The 19,519-nt window shown below is 38.5% G+C and overlaps 1 protein-coding gene across 1 annotated transcript; it reads right to left on the bottom strand.

Moving 5' to 3' along the window:
* Window positions 1–788: 788 nt before the first annotated feature.
* Window positions 789–18,951, bottom strand: LOC130552278 (mucin-2-like). Its single transcript, XM_057330495.1, is given in 43 exon segments — window positions 789–1,166; window positions 1,457–1,580; window positions 1,763–1,802; window positions 1,911–2,039; window positions 2,292–2,393; window positions 2,505–2,627; window positions 2,756–2,796; window positions 2,901–3,005; window positions 3,093–3,270; window positions 3,655–3,686; window positions 3,803–3,903; window positions 4,098–4,167; window positions 4,748–4,923; window positions 5,018–5,228; window positions 6,445–6,628; window positions 6,716–6,963; window positions 7,139–7,313; window positions 7,468–7,592; window positions 7,708–9,096; window positions 9,281–9,417; window positions 9,420–9,682; window positions 9,895–10,134; window positions 10,235–10,414; window positions 10,608–10,712; window positions 10,827–10,965; window positions 11,044–11,214; window positions 11,489–11,617; window positions 11,709–11,964; window positions 12,128–12,254; window positions 12,369–12,463; window positions 12,637–12,801; window positions 12,911–13,048; window positions 13,201–13,267; window positions 13,408–13,521; window positions 13,624–13,762; window positions 13,977–14,091; window positions 14,221–14,346; window positions 14,493–14,712; window positions 14,847–14,977; window positions 15,106–15,196; window positions 15,752–15,866; window positions 15,950–16,211; window positions 17,584–18,951. Coding segments are annotated over 43 exon segments (7,368 nt in total). The 5' UTR covers window positions 17,660–18,951; the 3' UTR covers window positions 789–952.
* Window positions 18,952–19,519: the final 568 nt, after the last annotated feature.

Raw genomic sequence — 19,519 nt, 5'->3', positions numbered from 1 at the left:
GCTGCGCCTCAATGCTGCACTGTAGGCATGCCCGGACGTCCTTTCAGACAAAGTTGGTACTTGAAGACGCGTCCGCATTATGCGTATTTATAACCTGCAGGTGCTGATGTAATTAGCCACGTCACCTGCCGAGGTTATTTAAAGCCAAAAAATTTTGGCATGTTTGACACACGTGCTTCACAACCGGTCGAACAAAGACTGTTCTCCCATAGCTTTGAAACACAGCATCTCGTTCCCGCTTTTTCAGGGAACAGGGTTACAGCCAAGTAACCTGAGATGTTTGTCCGTTTAGCGCTTCTGTTGCAACAACATGCATGAAGAATTCCATGTACAGTAAGGGGACCCGCAGTGTATGTAGGCTAGATAGAAATAGCTCATTCTACGGTAATAAAAACATAACGCTTCATTATGTAAGCTCTTTATACACCTCTGAAGCTATAGTTCTGTATATTATATTGCACTTCTGTCAATAGAGCCTCCTCAATCTCACACATTGCACCTTTAAATAATGTTTGTTTATAGTTCAGTGTAATTTGTTTTAACATTTGTGTAGGCTTAAACAGAAAGTACTTCTGGACTGTTATTTAAAATTAGCTTTTAAAGGATGCTCCTTTGTCTACCAGCAAACATAAAGTGGTGTAGTGGGACAAACCAGGCATGGGGCTTTTGTTTGATAAAAATCTTGCTAAATAACATATACTGAATGAATATTTATTCTAATCACACATTGAAAAAAAAAATCAAATTCCAAGTTGCCTTTTCATTGCTTTTAATTTCATACACAAGCAGAAGAGTACACATTTCTCAAAAGATCAATTTAGCAAGTATTAAAAGCTCTTGAAATGAAAAAATAATGAACATACAGCAATGCAATTTAAATTAATTTCAGATTACAAGTTTCAAACAGTTTTTTTGAGACATTGGCTTGGTAACCTCTAGAGTCATCAGATACTCAAGGAAGTTTAATGCTACGTTTCTGGATGCTTTCAAGGGTGTGCTGACTGAGTCCAGTGCCGTGACAGTTCGTTTTCCTACAGGCGCACTGCTCGACGTGGACGTACGTGTAGGTTATTATGTCTCCATTTAAACAACTAAGAGGCACTGTACGATTACTTGTGTGGGTTGCCTGGCAACAGCTACAGGCGGACAACCCGGGTTCAGTGTACCTGTGTATGTGAGAGAGAAAGAAATGAATATAATACACTGCATCATTGAATTTGTATATGATTTACGAGGACACCGGTAATAATAATGACATTATGATGTAAATATAGTTTTTGAGAAAATACCAAGTGCCCTATTATTTGTCCAGTTTAAACAAAGTTTAATTAAAAAAGCAAAAATAACATTTTATGAGGCACTTTGTTTATATTATGAAATGTTAAGAAAATGTCAAAACATTATCAAAAACAAATACGGCACAAACTGTGTACACAAGGCGTGTGTGTAAACTCACCTGCTGTAACTGGCACAATCTCCGCCACAGAAGGTCAGCTCCATTATTCTCTCGGACTGACAGTGGTTGTGATTTATGTGATCTTGAACAGTCTGTACTTGACAGCCCTTAATCTTGTCCACACCTACAAACACAGACACAAAAATCCAGACTCATCAATCAAGACTTAAGGTCAAATCAACAGGAAGGACATTAACACATCATAAACACACAAAGCCAAAGGTGAAAGTTCATCTGTGCAAGTGTATTTAAATTCAAGTTATTAAACGTGTTCTGAATTAGCCATTTTGTTTTTAAAATACTCACAAACGTGGCAGCAGCCATCAGCCATCATCTGGACTGTACCCTGCAAATCATACAAACAGAATGTTGTATGTATGTGATCGAATCATATGATCATATTTAACGTTTGAGTTCATTTAAATGTGCATGTGTGTGTGTTTGAAGGACATACGGGCTGGCAGTTGGAGATGTTGAAGGGAGGACACTGGATTCTGTAGTTATCAGTGATGAACTGTCCGTTCACTTTAGTGCAGGTGACTCTGTCACAACTCTGGTCTGTAGTGGGCAAAACATCTCCCTCCTGTGAGCAGAACGAGCAATGTTGTAATTGGGCTAAATGTAAAAGGGTATTGAAGATTTTGTGCCCAGGATCTTGATATGGGTGGGTTTGAAATAAATGTATATCATTATAATATCATGATATATATTATACACTATTTTGTTTTCAGGTAAACCGTGCCTTTGGATTGCATTCAGCCCAGATATTCATCTACACCTTTCCTTACTTGTCAGCGGTCAAGGTGACCAGAGATGAAGTGACCTTTGACCTCACCTTCAGTATATGTTGAGTGCCGTTGACATTGATGATACAGTGAGTTTGCACACATTTCCCACAGCAGTCTTTGTCGCTTTCAGCCTCTTGATATCCGTAACCCTAAATGACACGCGTAAAGAAAAACACCAGATTTACACTCAGCCCTATGATGAGCCAATCAGAAACTCAGCTGAATGAGAACAGCCAATAAGAAGCTGCGACTCAACTCACAGGAGCACAGTCTTCATTGCACATCACCATTCTGCAGCTGATCTTGTACAGTTGTGTTCCAGGATCCACGTCCCATGTACAAGTGCATTCCTGACAGTTAACAACAGGGATGATGCTACCAGGCTGGGAGGGGAGAGAAATGTGTAACGTTCATCTTTGACAAACCGTATTAGATTGAAAGTGAATTATTTTTAATGCTTCAGATTCAAAATTCTTTATTTAGAATAAATTCAATATTAGAGTCATTTTACCTCGTACTCTTGTTTATCGTAGACGCATACTTTTTTGGCCACTGTAGATGCAACAAACACATTAAAGAAACACACAAATCGTGTGATCATCTGTGATCAACTAAATTATAGTAAGAACACAAGTGTGTAGGACAAACAGCGATACCGCATTTGATTTCCGGACAGCATTCTCCCTCAGGCACCTCCAGTTCTGGAGAATATCCAACGCTACACTTTTTATCCAAAGGTGGGCACACAGAGACATCACAATCTACATCATGAAACAGGGCGGGATCAGACATGAGAAGGAGGCTGCAATCCTAATGTGAATTACATTTTTAAAATAAATATATCTTACGGCAAACTTGTTTGGTGCAGCATGGGTCTGAGGGATTGGTGACGTTGACCAACACAAAGCCGGGCTTTGTGCAGCTCTCAGGGATAAAATCAGGACACTGTCTGCGCTTACAGATGACAGATTTGCTGGCTTTATCGCAGACGCACTCCTCACAGTTGTACTCGAAAACCTCACCAAACTGCCACAAAAAAAAACCAAGAGGGGTCAATTAGAAGTCTTGGTTGGTAATCTAATTGTTCTTTAAATGTACTATTGTATTAGCAGTAGTAATACTAAAGCTCTGTCCTGAAACCTTGCGAGTTGCCTTTCTTTAAAGGCAACACCCTTGTTTATCTAACTAAATTCATTAATGATGCTTTGCAATGTTAGTTTAGCAGTGTTTGTATTATCCACAGTGTGAAACTCTAGAAGACAAAAAATATTTTGGGGGCAAATATGCATTTTTTTTTCAATTGTATTTCATGCACATTGAATGAATGAACACAAAATGTACTCGGATAGTATAGTAAGTACAATATTAATATGCGAATTGCTGAAATATTTATTTTAAACACTGACGCACCTCACGCGGTGTTCCAGAAGCATCCAGGCATCCTATAGGAGAATGAAAAAGTATGTTGACATGATGCTGACAGATGGAGGTTTTCATCTCTCTCTCTCTCTCTCTCACTCACACACACACATGCACACTTGATTCATTGGCTTCTCACCGCATTTGTCCACACAGACTCCAGACTCTTTGTTGAAGAGCAACATGCCATCTGGGCAAAAGCAGCCCTCGGTGGGCATTGCAAGACTCCTCTGTCCAAGTCTGAAATTTGAACAGTTTGTTACAGTACATCCACACCAAAGTGATGTTATCATAATAAACATTTGCATAAAAGGCTTTAAGCACACTGTGCAGAAATGCTGCCCCCTATCTGCATGTACAGATTGTGTCTGGCATATTATCTTTTACAGAGTTGTCAAAATGACTTGAAAATAACTGCAGATAAAAGGACATACTGGTCTTCACAGGTTGGGGGTTCAGCTGGACCACATGGCTTGAAGATTTTATCTGCTGGACATTCAATGTCTGAGGAAGAGAAGGTAAATGCAACACTTCATTTATAGCTTACATTGCTGTCTGAAGGTTCGAGACCATGAAGAATTAAGATCAAAGAAATATAATGACGTAAAACAAATTACTACACTCAAAAAACATATTTGATAAGATTTGTGATAATGAAGCTGAACACAAAATTCTAAGAAACTATAAACATGTAGGCTAATGAAAAAAAGAAAAACACTCAAAAACTCTATCATAGTTTTGAAATGCATCGCTTTATTTTCTAACCTAAGTGTTCTTTTCGCAAAGAATGGTTTTAATTTATGAATGCGCAGCCAGATGTTTTGTTTACGCTCTGCTAGTATGGGCGGGGTTTAACAGCGGTTTACTCCATTTGGCTAGTGAGATTTGGATTGACAGACAGTTGAAACAGTGTGTCCCGCCCCCTCTTCTCAGAGCGCAGTAATCGTCTGATGCGGGAGTTTCAGAAGCAGTTTTTTTTAAGCGGGGGCAAATTATCTAATTCATTATTGTACTTTTTTGTCTTTACACAGGAGGAGGAATGTGCTCACAAAAGATGAGTTTGGCAGTCGTTGTTATTACTCACTGCAGAGGCTGGTGTAGTTTCTCCAGTATATGCAGACGCCAAGCAGAGAGCAAGCCCTTGCATAGGACTGCAAACTCGTACACACCACGGCCGGGTTACTCATGTGACAGCTGTCATATTCACAGCCCAAAAAGAAGTTATCTGGTGACAAATGGGGGTGGCACTCTTCGAACAACCTGAGGAAAATGAAGAATGGACGACAGCACAAATGACTTTTGAAGCATGTCACACAAAGTATGCTGAGTTCACTGTAAAAACACATCAGCTCACTCGCTCTTCAGGAGGTAACAGTCTGGGAGAGCCTGGCATGGCTTAGCAGTGGGTTTGGGGCCTGTTCCGACTGTAGGTAACGCAGTTGGTGGAGGGCATATTTCGCCATTTATACCATTAGCCGGCCAGTAATCTGCCATGACTGCACAGTCGTCCACCAAGATTCCTCCAGGAAGCATGCAGTCATCAGCCCTGTTGTTGTTGCATGTTCCTTAGAGAGTTATGTGGAATAATTTAGTTGATTAAACCTAATAAAAATAGGGCAGCGACTATTTGCACTGAGTGTAAATATCAATAGATGCTGTAAAAAAACTAAGTGAAAATAGCGACAGATGCTATTTACACTAAATAGTAGTAGGTTCTGTTTACATAGCAGCGTTTCTTAGCGATATGCTATTTACACTAACCAGAAATAAAGTTTAGGTTTAGGGTAAGGTTTAGGGGTAGGTGTAGGGCTTTAATATCTCAATAAGTTGCCATCATTTTAATAATTTGTTTAAATATAATGATTTACACTGTTATTATTGCATAATGTTTAATGCACAACATTACAGAGGTGCAAATAGTAAAGTTATCTGCCACTATTTATAAGTAAATAGCATCTAACTACTATTTCTACTTCATCCAAAGAAAATACAGCTATTTGAGGTAAACAATGGAAGCAATTGGAACAACATAAGGACAACAAAAAGCATAAGTGCAATAAAACTGGTCTCATATAGCCTACCACAGTATACAGAGCTAAGGTATTTTTTATAGAAAGAGTAGAAAAGAGATAGAAGTCAGAACTGATCGGTCAGGTGCTAACGGAAGAGATGTATTTTCAGGCGATTCTTAAAGATGGCTACAGAATCTGCTGATCTTGTAGCATCTGTCGCTATTTTCACTTAGTATAAATAACATATATTGCTATTTACACTTAGTGCAATTAGCAGCTGCCTAAAAATAAACACTTTAGCGTATGTGTGGGAAAGGGTTGAAACATGAAAGTGTTAAAGTGTGAATTTTTCAAATAGGCAATTCTTCTCTGCTGACAAAATGCAAATAGTATACAACACGATGTATACAGTAGATCATTACGAAGTAATTTAAGAATAGCCCATTATGTTCACAGCAATCTGTATTTGAATTCCTGTCAAATGGCTACACCTCTTATATTTAATGCATTCTGAAAATGCTCATTTAGTGATGCTGAAATATGAACCTTAGTAAAGTAACTCTTGTCTGTTATATTCCGTTTAGCTTCCTTGTCTAAGCCAATATAGTGACAAAGCAAAAATAAGTAATTGTATTTAATTGAAAAGGGTTTACAATGACTGGAACAACAGGTAGCATTGTCAACGCAACTTGAGCATGCCAAGCAACTTGACAAGGGTAAGCTCCGTAAACTTTTATATTTTTATATACTTTTTTTTTTGCCAACTCACCGCAGTGGCCTTGTGTGTTGTTTCCAAAATGCTGGAATGGCAGGTTGATGCTGAAGCCGGTGGCTCCAAATGTTACGATGACGCCCAGCTGTGGAATCTCCAGGAACAAATCCAAGCCTGAGCTTACCACTCTCACTCCATTTTGGGTAAAAGGCAGTGCAAGCTTTTCATCGCCCTTTGAAACCTTGTAGAGAAACCAATTAATTTTTAGCTATAAAGATATTTACAAAATCTACATTAATTCTACACAAAACAAAATAGAAAGTCTCACCTCTAGATCTGCACCTCCTATTAAATTGTGATTTGTAAGTGTAATGACTAGCCCGTTGTAAGATACAATAATTGATCTGGGACAGGAAACATGCTCAATAGGGTCACAATAGACGTTATCAATGTAGATCTTTAGGTGAAAATGAGGCCGTATTTCTTCCATTAATATATAAGTGCAGTTTCCTTGATAGCTGTAGAACTTTCCATCAAATGTGATGTAGTGAGGGTCACCCCACCCTTCACAAAAGCCTGAGATGAGAAGGGTTATATAAAAAATAAGAGGTTTGAATTGTGCATGTTATGTTATTAGAAATCAGCAGATGCTAAAAAGCCAAGTTTATTTCCTTTAGTAAATGTTATCAAACGGTTCCTTCAATAATGATTACGTTTTTCAGGCTTATGTGGGACTAAAAGAGTTGCTCACAGTCACAGGCGTAATGCTGACAGCAGTAGTGTTCATCATATACCAGGACTGGGTCCTTTCTGTTAGCACATGTGATGTTTTGGAGTGGAGGACATTCAAATGGGACAATCTCAATGATGTTGTCCTCGATGCACCTCGCCATGGTGCAGTTACACAGGATGAAAGTCTCGTTGGTCTGGTAATAAAGAAGATTCTAGAATTAGGTAAGCTCATTGATTGCATTCTGTTCAATGTTGTTATTTTAAAATAGCATGAAGGACAGTTAAAAAAAGTCATTTAGAGTTGTCACATGCTTAAATGATTTAGTCATGAAGTATGTTAAATGGTACATTTTTGTCCCATTCTGGACAGTCATAGCATGAGTTTGTTGTATTCTGAATTTCACAGATGTCAGAGCAGATCATGGTTAGACAGATCCCCGAGCCAATATCCAAATGATCGAATATTACATCTCCTACAAAAAAATACAAGTATTAAACCAAAAACACAATAGCTATGGAAAATTGTAAAATAAATGTTAACCTTCCTCAAGCAAACTGACAGGGATTTAGATTGTTTAATATACTAACCCGGCTTATACTGCTTTCCATTAAATACACAAAAACAGGGTGTAGTGCTAGGACTGGTGGCTGTGGATGAAGTTGTCAAAGGTGTTGTATTTGTGTATGTAATCATTGCCCCCGTTGGAGTGGGAGAGAGTGTTGTTTTTTCAGGACCAGTAATGGGTGTCCAAAAGGTTGAGCTGCTCATAGTTGACACTGATGGTGTAATTTCTGTTTTGGTTGTTGATTCAGTCACTGTCGCTGTTGAAGTACTTCCAAGGGGTGTTCCTGTTGTGGTTATTATTTTTGTTGGTGTTGGTGAAGATGTGGAAACAGTGGGTGTTTTGGGTGTTTGTGATGATGTAGTAGATTCTTCTGTTGTTGATTCTGTAATTGTAGTTGTTGTAGTACTTCCAAGGGGTGTTCCTGTTGTGGTTATTATTTTTGTTGGTGTTGGTGAAGATGTGGAAACAGTCGGTGTTTTGGGAGTTTGTGATGATGTAGTAGATTCTTCTGTTGTTGATTCTGTAATTGTAGTTGTTGTAGTACTTCCAAGGGGTGTTCCTGTTGTTGTTGTTGTAGTAGTTGTTGTTGGTGTAGGTGAAGATGTGGAAACAGTGGGTGGTTTGGGCGTTTGTGATGATGTTGTAGATTCTACTGATGTAATGGATGTGGTTGGCCCATACGGTGTTTGCGTTGTGCTAAATGTAGAGGTCTGTGTTGTGGTGGGTGACGTTGTAGAACAGGGAAAACAACAAAGAACCCGTATTTCATAGTCAAAACATTTGTAGGGACGATTATTTTGTTTTATTTTCTCACATTCTAGTCCATATGAAACATTGCACTGGACAACTTGCTTTGTATGACTTATATATTCTTCAAAGCTCATGTTAGGTTCCGCCACACCCCTACATTCAATATCCACTGGCTGTTCGCAGATCTGTTGTTCATTTTTATTAATATTTTCATATGTCTCAAAGTCATTCTCGTCTTGTTCAGGATTATATACATTAAACCAGTCAGACCACTCACATATAATACATGGTGATGTAGTTGCTGATGAGGTGGTTGTTGATAAAATAGGTGTTGTAGATTCAGTAATTGTAGTTGTACTTCCAGGCGTTGTTCCTGTTGTTGTAGTAGTTGTTGGTGGTGTAGGTGAAGATGTGGAAACGATGGGTGGTTTGGGCGTTTGTGATGATGTGGTAGATTCTATTGTTGTTGGTTCTGTAATTGTGGTCGTTGTGGTACTTTCAGGTGTTGTTCCTGTTGTTGTAGTGGTTGTTGTTGGTGTAGGTGAAGATGTGGAAACAGTGGTTGGTTTGGGGGTTGTTGTTGAAATAAGACAATCCTCCACACACATCTGACTTTCTTCATCAAAAATAGGCTTGTCCTCTGGACATTCTGGATAACACCCTGCACAATATATATGTTATCTTAAAATGTTGTACTTATGTCAGATATTTGTAGCTTCATGAACATTTGTAAGTTTTAAATCGTAAAGAGATTTGTGAGAGAATAATTATAAGGTGCAGTCTATATCTTCTTGTACACTTAAAACTTTAAAAAGTCAACTGGTCTTTACTTAGAGATAACTTACCTTCCAGGTTGGGTAAAGTGTTATTGCAGATACCCTCAGGATTAAGACAGGTTTTGTAGCAGGGCGTATGGCAGGGACTGTAATGCCATGTGCAGTAACCTGGATCATTGTAGTAGTCACAGTATACAGCTAACAAAGAAAACATTCACAAAATATGAGCACAACAAGTAAATTAAGTGCATAAACATGTTTTTCTTGCTTAACTGACTGGCTTAACATGAATTGTGTGCTAGACAGATGCTTACGGCAGATCTCAGGTGTTCTCCAGACCACACAAACACCTGCTTCATTGCAGGCTTGAGTGTAAGCCGCCACAGCTGTGCAGAAGCACTCACAGTCTCCACCTGTGTCACACGCACACGAGTCCTTCACACAATTCTCATAATATGGGGTTGGATCCACCTGTGTGAACAGATGTTTTCACTCTTTAAGGAATCTTCTGAGGGATTTTTATGTTACATTTTTTTGAGGAATAGTAGGTTACGGCTATAGTCCTTATTTACTCATCCAAACCAATATATTACACAATATGACCAATATAACACAAAATGAAACATTTTTCTGGGTAAATAATCCCTCCAGATATGGGACTGAGATGCTTTGTAGAACTGTACCTTACTATGACAGTCCTTGAAAGTAACTTCCTTTATGATGCTACATTGTATTTTGGCCCAGGTGTGTCGGTTGGGGGTCAACAGGCACGGGTCAAAGTCTGGTTCTGAATCGGGGCAGTTGCTTGATGCTTTCCAGCTGTCCACAAACTCTATTATATTAGTAGTTGGCAGATTGCCTTGAGTGGTGAAGTCATCTTTGCCGTTTCCATTAAAATTTCCACAAAGGCCACAAACATTTCCCTGTGAAAACACATCAACTCAAGTTTTTCTCCCCGATTTCAGTTGTTTTCCAACCGCAAGCTAATATTGTTTGTTTATATTCTGCTTTAATTTAACTCACCATATGCCGGGGTTGCAGAATGATGCGGATGGTGGTTATGCGGTCCCACAAAACTGTCAGTCCATTTTCAGCATCAATAACAAGGTACATACCAACCTTTCTCTCTTTGTATTTGATCAGTGGACCAGTTCCAGTATCAGTGGCTGTTACTTTGCCATCAGAAAGATCCAGTCTAGTCCTCTGTGTATGTAAGGATGTGTGTAAGTTTGAGATGCTTAACAAAAAACGTACTTTACATTAATGTTACAAGACTGCTTAATGACCCTTTGAAAACTTGAATTATTTAAAGATTAGTAGTTAGATTGGTATTGTATTGCATTTCATATTCTGCTAAATGTAAAACCAAATTGCATATATTCATTTCCAGACTTACCCCCAAAATGACATCAACAGCTTTTGAACATGTGGTTCCTGTTGTACCACAAGGAATATTCTCAGTCACAATGCTAAAATGTCCGGTCTTATTGCCACACTTGTCCTTTAAAACATAAAAGTATTACTTAATACACATCAACAAGCATGCATTGTCACCTACTGTCTGCTAATTTAAGTGGTTTATTTAAACATTGTTGTGTCATGCCTGAGTACACACCTGCACAGCTATATAACTGCAGTCTCCCCTAAAGCCGAATCTTTGTTGATCAAAAGTTTGATAATGTCCGCTTCCATATATAGTGCAGACACCTGGACATTTATGTTCTGTACATTTCCATGTTCCCCCTTGACAAGTGCTGTAAATAGATTACAGTGGTCATACAGTATAATGTATAAGAGATTATTAGTCATGAAAAAGGCTGTTGTTTTCTCACCATTTATTGCAGTCCCTGGTTATCTCAGCTCCTGCTGCATAAGAATGTCCATCGTGTGGACACGGGCAGTCGTGAGGCTTAACACAGTTTCCTCTGCTATCATCCAGGAGACCTGTAGGACACTGGCACCCAGATTGACAGTCCAGCGAGAACTGGGCAGAGGGAGAGAAAGAACATTAACAATATATTCAAGCAAAATCTGTGGAAGGAAGAAGAAAGATATGGACTTACACAATCGACTTCCTGTTGCAAACAAGTCTGCGAACACTCCAGTCCATGTTCATTTTGGCCTGCTGTACTGCAGTTGAAGAAAACCTTTGGAGGTGGGCAACCTGCAAGATATATCAAAAACTATCAGTTTAGCCTCTGTGGTTGATTATTGTTAGTAAGATCATCAAAACTTTAGTTAGCCAGTTGTTAGTAATTGTGTCCAAGTCAAATTTGCTTAATATTTGTTGGTAACCCATATTCAGTAACACCCCATTTAGCCTTTGCAGTAGCCAAAAAGGATTTCTTCATACCCAGAACACGAGCTTTCCAGGACCGACATTGAAACTTTCCGTTCATGCAAACACTGAACAGAAAAACAACGACAGATTGGTTTAGATTTCCATAGCTTTGTAGAGTGTATAAAGTAGCAAATCTTAGTATCATTTACCACATACCAGTGTTCATCCTTAATGCTGATAGACCTGCCAGGTTTGACTTTCAATCCATTGTGGTAGCATGGACATTTTTCCATAGGAACACAGTGTCCCGCCTCGTCCTGGTAGAGTCCATCTGGACAGGCACATCCGTCTACGGGCACAAAGTCAACGCTGCATCCCTGACGCTCCGAGCTGAGAGACAGACAGGTGTGCTGACAGCTCTGCAGCTGATAGGAGTAGTTTTGCGAGACGGGACAATTCTCTGTGTATTTATCTGTGGGATCAGATTGAAAGAGATGTGTTAGCACATAATCTATATCGGAAACCTCACCACAATAACCATCTGAACCAAATCACATACTATAAATAATATAATGTAAATCATATAAACGGCACGCAAATATTCCAGAGCCACTGTTCCAGAGCAGCAGTCTTACCGCACACTATTTGTCTCCAGCCTTGGAGAAATATTCCTTTAGCCGCGCAGGCCCGGGCGTACGAGGAGAACACCGCACAAAGACAGTCTTCACTCTTCTCACAAGTACAGCTGGAGTATTTGCATCTCTAAAAGTTTGGGATTAGAAGAAAAGTTGTTGGAACCAAGCTGAACCTACATTTTGCATAAACAAATGTCAAAGGTTAAGATAAAGCTGCATGTCATTTGGTTTCAGATCATACTTTGTAGTAGCTGTCTGGATTGACAGAGGCGTGACATTTGGCAAACAGGCTCTCTTTGTCCTTCATCTTTGAACACCAGTGCTCAGCAAAATGTTCTAAAGACATGGTGTTAGAAATAAAGCATTAGATGACAAGTTAATGAATACAGAGGTAAAATACTACAACATAGACCCAGTTTAAATCTGGGGTCATTTCTAAACATTTTGATCAGGTGTAGTCAAACTTTTCACTGGTCGATATTGTAAATGTTGTGCAAAGACATTCTCACCGCTGTCAGTGCTGTAGGAACAGGGGTCGTCCATTCTCTTGGGACGGTCGGGACAGTTGGACTGGGCCTTCCAGGTGTTCGCGAAAGAAATCGCTGTACCCTCCACTATACCCTGAGGGGTCTTCAGGTCATCAGACAGCACTTTGTTAAAATTTCCACAGAGGCCTTCACAAACACAGAAATGATGGAGGTTAAAAGGGAAAAAACATAGAATGCTATCACTGACTGGCTTACAATATTATTTGTTTTGTGTTTTTAAGAGCAGAGTTCTCACCACAAGTCTTCCCCTGAAAGCTTTGGTCCACAGTGATGTACACCTGCATGAGAGGAACCAGCTGAACCTGGACCTGCAGACCGACCGCGCTCTGAAACATGACGTGAAACGACGACGGCCTGAAGACGGTGAAGTCGACTGCGAGAAAAAGAGTCACAAGTCTGCTTTCTGTAGGTAATGCCAGTTTAACGGCATTCTGGGCAGTTAGCGGATAAGCTTTTGCTCTGAAATATTGTTTGGAAATGTATACAGTTGTTTAGTGAATTCATAGCTGAGATTTTCTCACTCACCGGTGCTGTATGGAAGAGAAACTTCAGCATTGTGTTGTACCGTGCCGTCAGCTTTAATAATCAGAGGCTGAGAATGAAACATTGAGTGTTATTGTTAGTTTATATTTGTGTATGTAAATCTAACTACTGTACTTATTTTTTTACAGAATCCAAACCGTAAATCTATAATTATATAAGATTTGCTGATCGTTGTTGTGGTGTACACACATTTTTCTTGTCGTTGTTAAGCAGCAGCACTATCGATTTCAAGCAGGTGTCGGTTTCATGATTATAACAAGGAACAATCTGCCCCAAAATGATGAACTTTGACCCCTCACAGTCCTACAGAAACAGAGATGGAATTGGTGTTGCTTATTAATAAGAACTCAACATATCGGTTTAAACTGATATTAAAAAGACTCGTTAATGATTTAATGATGTTACTTTAGAAAGCACGTAGTTGCAGTCTCCGTGGAAAGTGAATTCTTTCCCGTCGTAGGTGATGAAGTGAGATCCTTCCTCTACTGCGCACAGACCAGGGCTCGGCAGACTCGTACAAATCCAGTTTCCACCCCAACACTCACTGATTCACGCAACGTAATTACAAACAGACACAGCACACAACCAGCTTTAACATAGATAATCAAATATATACAGAGTTTTGGAATGTGGATGGAGTGCCTGGGGTCTTTTTAGTTACATTTTTATAATGAATAATAAATGGTCATGACTGAATGGTGTGGAATTGACATAAACAGATATTTGACATAGTAAAACAGCAAAATCTGTTGTATTACCATTCTTCCCCATCTTCACGAAGGATCTCTCCTGCATTGTAGATGCGGTCATGTTTACACTGGCACTGTTCCGGAGGGATACAGCCCGTGTACGAGATATCATCAAGCACAGTTCCTATGATATCATATTCATCATTCTTCATGACTTCTTATATTGGTTGTTTATTCAAAAATCAATCACATGCATTAAAAACTACTGCACATTTGTCGCTAGCATTTAACAGATTTATGATTTGATGCTGACCTGGAGGGCAGAAGCAGCCATCGACCTTGTGTTCCTCACACAGTGTGTTTGTGTCTTTGTGTGAGCATGTGTCCATACAGGGCGAGCCACTTTCAGAATGAACCATATTGTAGGGACATTTCACAGCTACAGAGAAATACAATTCACCTCTTAAAAAACTGACTATAATAATGTCTGCTGACTAGGTAAAACAATGAAGATTTTATGTTTTTTCTTCTTATAGGAAGAGTCCACATATGATTTGCAGCACGGCTGTGGATGTGATGTCTTACGGCAGAAGTTGTCTGTTCTCCAGGTGGGCGGAGTTCCCCCGGCGTGCGAGCACTGACGTGAGTATTCAGATAGAGTCGAGCAGAGTGATGTAGCGTCTGTTTCTCCAGGCCGACGCTGACATGTGTCACTCACGCAGGCCCTGATATATGGCTCAGGGCTCAGAACCCAACTACAAGAAGACCAGTCTCCATCTTCAAAAATGCCTGCACAAATTGCCCGCTGTAAAGACACAGACACTACAACCTTTAGCCTTTTAAGGTGCAAATCAGTAACAATATTGGAACTTTGTGATACTGCTCTAGGATCGGAGCTGTAACAACTTGCATGTTTCAATGCGTGTTGTTGTGACCTACATGTTTTTCACATGAGTCCACCACATTTTGCTGTATATCCGTTTCATCATCTTCAAAAGGGTCTTCGCAATGATGGTTCGGGTTGGGAACTCTGTGCATATTCCCAAACTCGGCGTAGCCGACCCTTCGCCCTGTATTAAATAAGACAAGACACAGATGAGTACTCTGATCAAAATGTTTGATCTTTTAGAAAATCCATTCTCACAAGAAAGGAAAAGTACTTTGTGATGGAAAACATGATAGTAGCAGATATACTCGCCTGATTGGATGAATTCATTATAGATGGGAATGCCATTAAAATCACCACATAGTCCACAAGTGCGATTGAAATATTTGGAGTCCAGCTCCACCTAAAACAATATCACACAATAAAGAAACTGCAGTTTTAGGTAATAATAGATGTAGATCTTGGTTAGCGAAAGAGACATTCAATTTGGTTTGCAATAGCCCAACCATGCTTTTGGGAACAGGTCATACCATGGTACAGTGATGGTAATTCTTGAGTACCATGACATTATCATACCAAGTACTATGGTATTTACACGATACTCCGGAGTACATCAAAGAATACATGGCACTATTTTAGGACATCATCAAACGTGTGCAAAGAACAACCATAGCTTTTTTTTCTTTTTTCTTATGAAGCAAGATTTGTTTTTCAATGTCAAGTTTCTTGCACAATATGCAAAATCATTGTCTATTCATCCACGCCCATGCAGTGACACATTGACATTAAGAGAAAAAGATTTTGAAAGGTTTGCCACCAGTTTCCTCTGGCGCAAGCTAAAGTGATACAGCAACATTGATAAGAAAATCATGTCAGAATTTTCATTTTTGGGTGAACTTTCCCTTTAAGGCTTTGTTATTATCATATGAGCCAAAGATAAGCTGCAGTATAACGTTACCATGACAGCATCCTCTCTGTTCCACATGACACTGATGCCCAGTTTGGAATAGAGTTTGGTGTAAATCGAATTCTCTTCGACAAGGATCCCTGCGATGTGGACGGGTAGTGTTACTCTGAATGAGAGAAAAAATAAACATCAGACAATTTGACTTTTGCTTTTGACATGTATAAATAAGCCACACTTCAACTCTCTTACTTTTCTTCATTGACCATCACCAGGTCCTCGGTCATCACGACAGCGATGTCATTGATGGTAACCGACACTCTGCTGATCTTTGACACATCGGGGTCTTGTGTTCTCTTCACGTGAACTGAGAACTGATGAATGAGGCTCTGACAGTCAGACACCAGGTTATATTCACACGTGCCTTTAAACTGGTAAGTGTCTCCATCAAATGTCTTGAAGTGGAAGTTACCCCACATGCTACAGATGTTGTTCACATGGTTACTAGCATAGACTGGAGAAAAACAACAAGTAGAATAAATATTACTTCTTTAATATAACATATGTTAGAAAAAACTGAAGATTTATTTTTAATACATGTATACTGTACATATTTTCCATTTGTTAAAGTCAAATTCATAATTTTTAAATTCATAAATTGGAATTTAAGCTGAATTGCACATGCCACGCTGAGACTGAATTTGCAGTTTTGATTGAAATATTATTGAATATAAATTGCTATCCACAGTAAAGGAAAGACATTAATACAACATAAATCACATAGACACTGTTAAGACCTTCTTAAGTTGAAGAGTTGGGAATATGTACTTCTTTAAAATCATGTTTTAAATCAAATAAAGTTTAAAAAAAGGTTTTTGGGGCATCATTACACCTGATGTCCACATTTCAAAGCCATGATAAAGGGAAGTCAATTCACTTGTTTCCAACATTTGGTAACGTTTAAAGCAAGTCATCAATGGAGCTGATATTATCAGATTCAGTTTTTATCTGTGTTGTAACTACAACCTTGCAACCGTCATTTACTGTAAGATAGTTCCTGTTTTCTTCTGTATGCCAATGATAAAAGTGATTATGGCATTTGATATGGTAAAAAAATTAATTTGTAGTGTCTGTTCCTGATGCTAAAGCTAAAAGTGATAAAAATGCTGTCATCGTTTACTTGCCCTCTTGTCATTTCAAACCTGTATGACTTGTTTCTTCCACAGAACACAAAAGAAGATATTTGGAAGAATGTTGTTAACTGGCCCCCATTCACTTGCATTGGTTTTGTGTCGAAGTGAATGGGGGCCAGTGCTGTTCGGTGACCAATTTTCTTCAAAATATCTTGTTTTGTGTAAATGATGACAGATGACAGTAAATGATGACAGAATTTTCATGAAGTGAACTATCACTTCAACTGGTAAATGTTATTACTGTAGCAGTGCCATAAAAATGAATTTGTTTCCCAGGGATTACACATACCAATAGAAATTTCCATCTTAAAAGCATTGTAAGTCATTTGGGTTAAAAGTGTCTGTACTACGCATAATGTTTGTTTTGACATTCTCATTTTAATTTAATTTTTACAGAACCATCTTGAGCATGAAAACTTTGAAGTGGTTCGTTTTTTCTTAATGTGAAAATAATGAAGAAAGTTAAACAAACAAGCTGTAAAACCACTTTCCCTTTGATTGGAATCATGTCATTTAATTTTTAACACGTGCAGTTTAGTGCATTATAATGCTTTTAAGAGTTCCCTCTTTTGACCATTCCAAGATAAACTATATCCACACTTACAATACTTGCACAGATTTGATCAAGCACTAATTATAATAATAAAAACATTTTAAAGAAATCATTTCAAACAGGAGGTTATTGACTCTTACCCCTCTTTGCATTAACCTGGATGCTACAGGTGAGCACCAGCAGCAGTGTGCAGAGTGCAGATGTTCTCCAATCCATGGTTGGAGGTAAGAGAGGTCTGTTGAAGCTCCAGTGGTGCTTGATTTTCTGTTCGGACCTCCTTTTATACTTTTTCTCAGATATGTCTTTTGCCTCCCACCCTGCAGGGAGGGTCTGATAGTCCTCTGTACCGCATATAATGAAAATGAAAGTCCAGCGTCTGTGTTTGTGTGGGTGGTGATTATGGGACCTCTTTAAACAATGAGACAGATGAGATGCTGTACATTCTTTAACATTCATAACATTAAAACTGCATTAATGGCAGGGTGTAAATATTCATTTACTTCTTGTGTAATTGTAGTATTGATAAAAACATTATTTTAATGCTGAAATCTGATAAATAAACATGGGTAATGAAATATTTACCAGCATATTTGAGAAACTGTTGGTCTTTACGGTGCTTAAACGTCAAAGTGCAAACCTTTTTATTTTTTAAGGAAACGATGTGGTTATAAATGTTTTGTTGATGAAAGGTGATGAAAGAAATATTTACAGAATCACATTTATCAGGACTCATATTTTGAATGTGATTTCCCTTTCACTGTTAGATTTCAGGACAATGTAATTTAGGGCTGTAATGACGTTTGTGTGCATTTTATTGTGCGTGTGAAGTTTAAACGTCCTTCCTGTGATTGAGGTAATCTGACATTAAGCATCATCACAGGTACACAGGTGTGTCTTAAGGTTCTGAATGCCACCTGTTTCAAGAAAGGACAAACTGATCATTAACCATCTGCCAGCACTCATATCCTGGAGAAAAATGTTTATGGGTGTTTCTTTACCTAGATATTTTTGTCTAGCTAAAAGGAGATTTTTCAAATAATTGTATTTATTTGTTTCTTATTTTGTTCCACTAAAGCTGAGTGTAAAAATGTTATGTTCCGGAAATGCACGTGATGTAATAAGTGTCACGCTTTTCACTAATGTGAGGCATAATTCGATAAACATTTAATATTGAAAGATACCTGATGTAAGATATCTGATAAAGTAACCCAAGACACACGCTTATCTTCCAACAGTCATTTTATGAGTCAGAGTTCAAATATGGTCAAAAATTGTTCCTAAACGTCATTTATTTTAAATAGAAATTTCAAAACAGGCATACTTTATTTAACACAACTTATAGTATACAGTACCAGCTGCAGGGGTCAGAAATACTGGAGTATTAGTTTGCTTCATTTTTGCTGTTTGTTGATCCTAAATGACAGTATAAGGCATTTAATATCTTATATCCTTTCCCCCTACAGTATTAACAGTATGAACTGTAATGCGGTGGTACCATGGCTCTTTATAGACTGTATTTTTTGTATTTAATATATATATTAATAGTAATTTATATTCATATGTTATTGTATGTATTAATTGTATTAAATAACATTAAAACTACTCAACTCTTTGCGGAGGTCTGGAAGTTAAGTTTGGGCAATGTTTATGTTGTTGCCGCTGAAACCGTCTATAACCAGTGGTTCTCAAACTTTTTCGTTGTAAGGCCCCCTTTGTGTTAAGTGCATCGCTTTGCGGCCCCCCATATAAAGACGTATAATCTTAAACTTAGAATTTTAATTAAACCAAAAACATTCAGTTATACAATGCTGGAACCTCAATTCTTTTGGTTGGTGGTGTCATTTTTCTGATGTTTGATTGCATAAAATCTATGATAAATTTCTATATTTCATAAAATGCCACAAAATCTGTGGCCCCCCTGGATCCATCTTGGGGCCCCCCAGGGGGCCATGGCCCCCAGTTTAGAACCACTGGTCTATACAATACAAAGGTAGCCTATTATTATAACACATATCTGAAGATATGGTATTATCTTGATACATGCCAATTAAAAACATGGTGTTTTAAGTTCAACTG

The sequence above is a fragment of the Triplophysa rosa genome, linkage group LG3, assembly GCF_024868665.1.
Source record: "Triplophysa rosa linkage group LG3, Trosa_1v2, whole genome shotgun sequence".
Lineage (NCBI taxonomy): Eukaryota > Metazoa > Chordata > Actinopteri > Cypriniformes > Nemacheilidae > Triplophysa > Triplophysa rosa.
This window is presented reverse-complemented; position numbering and strand designations above follow the sequence as displayed.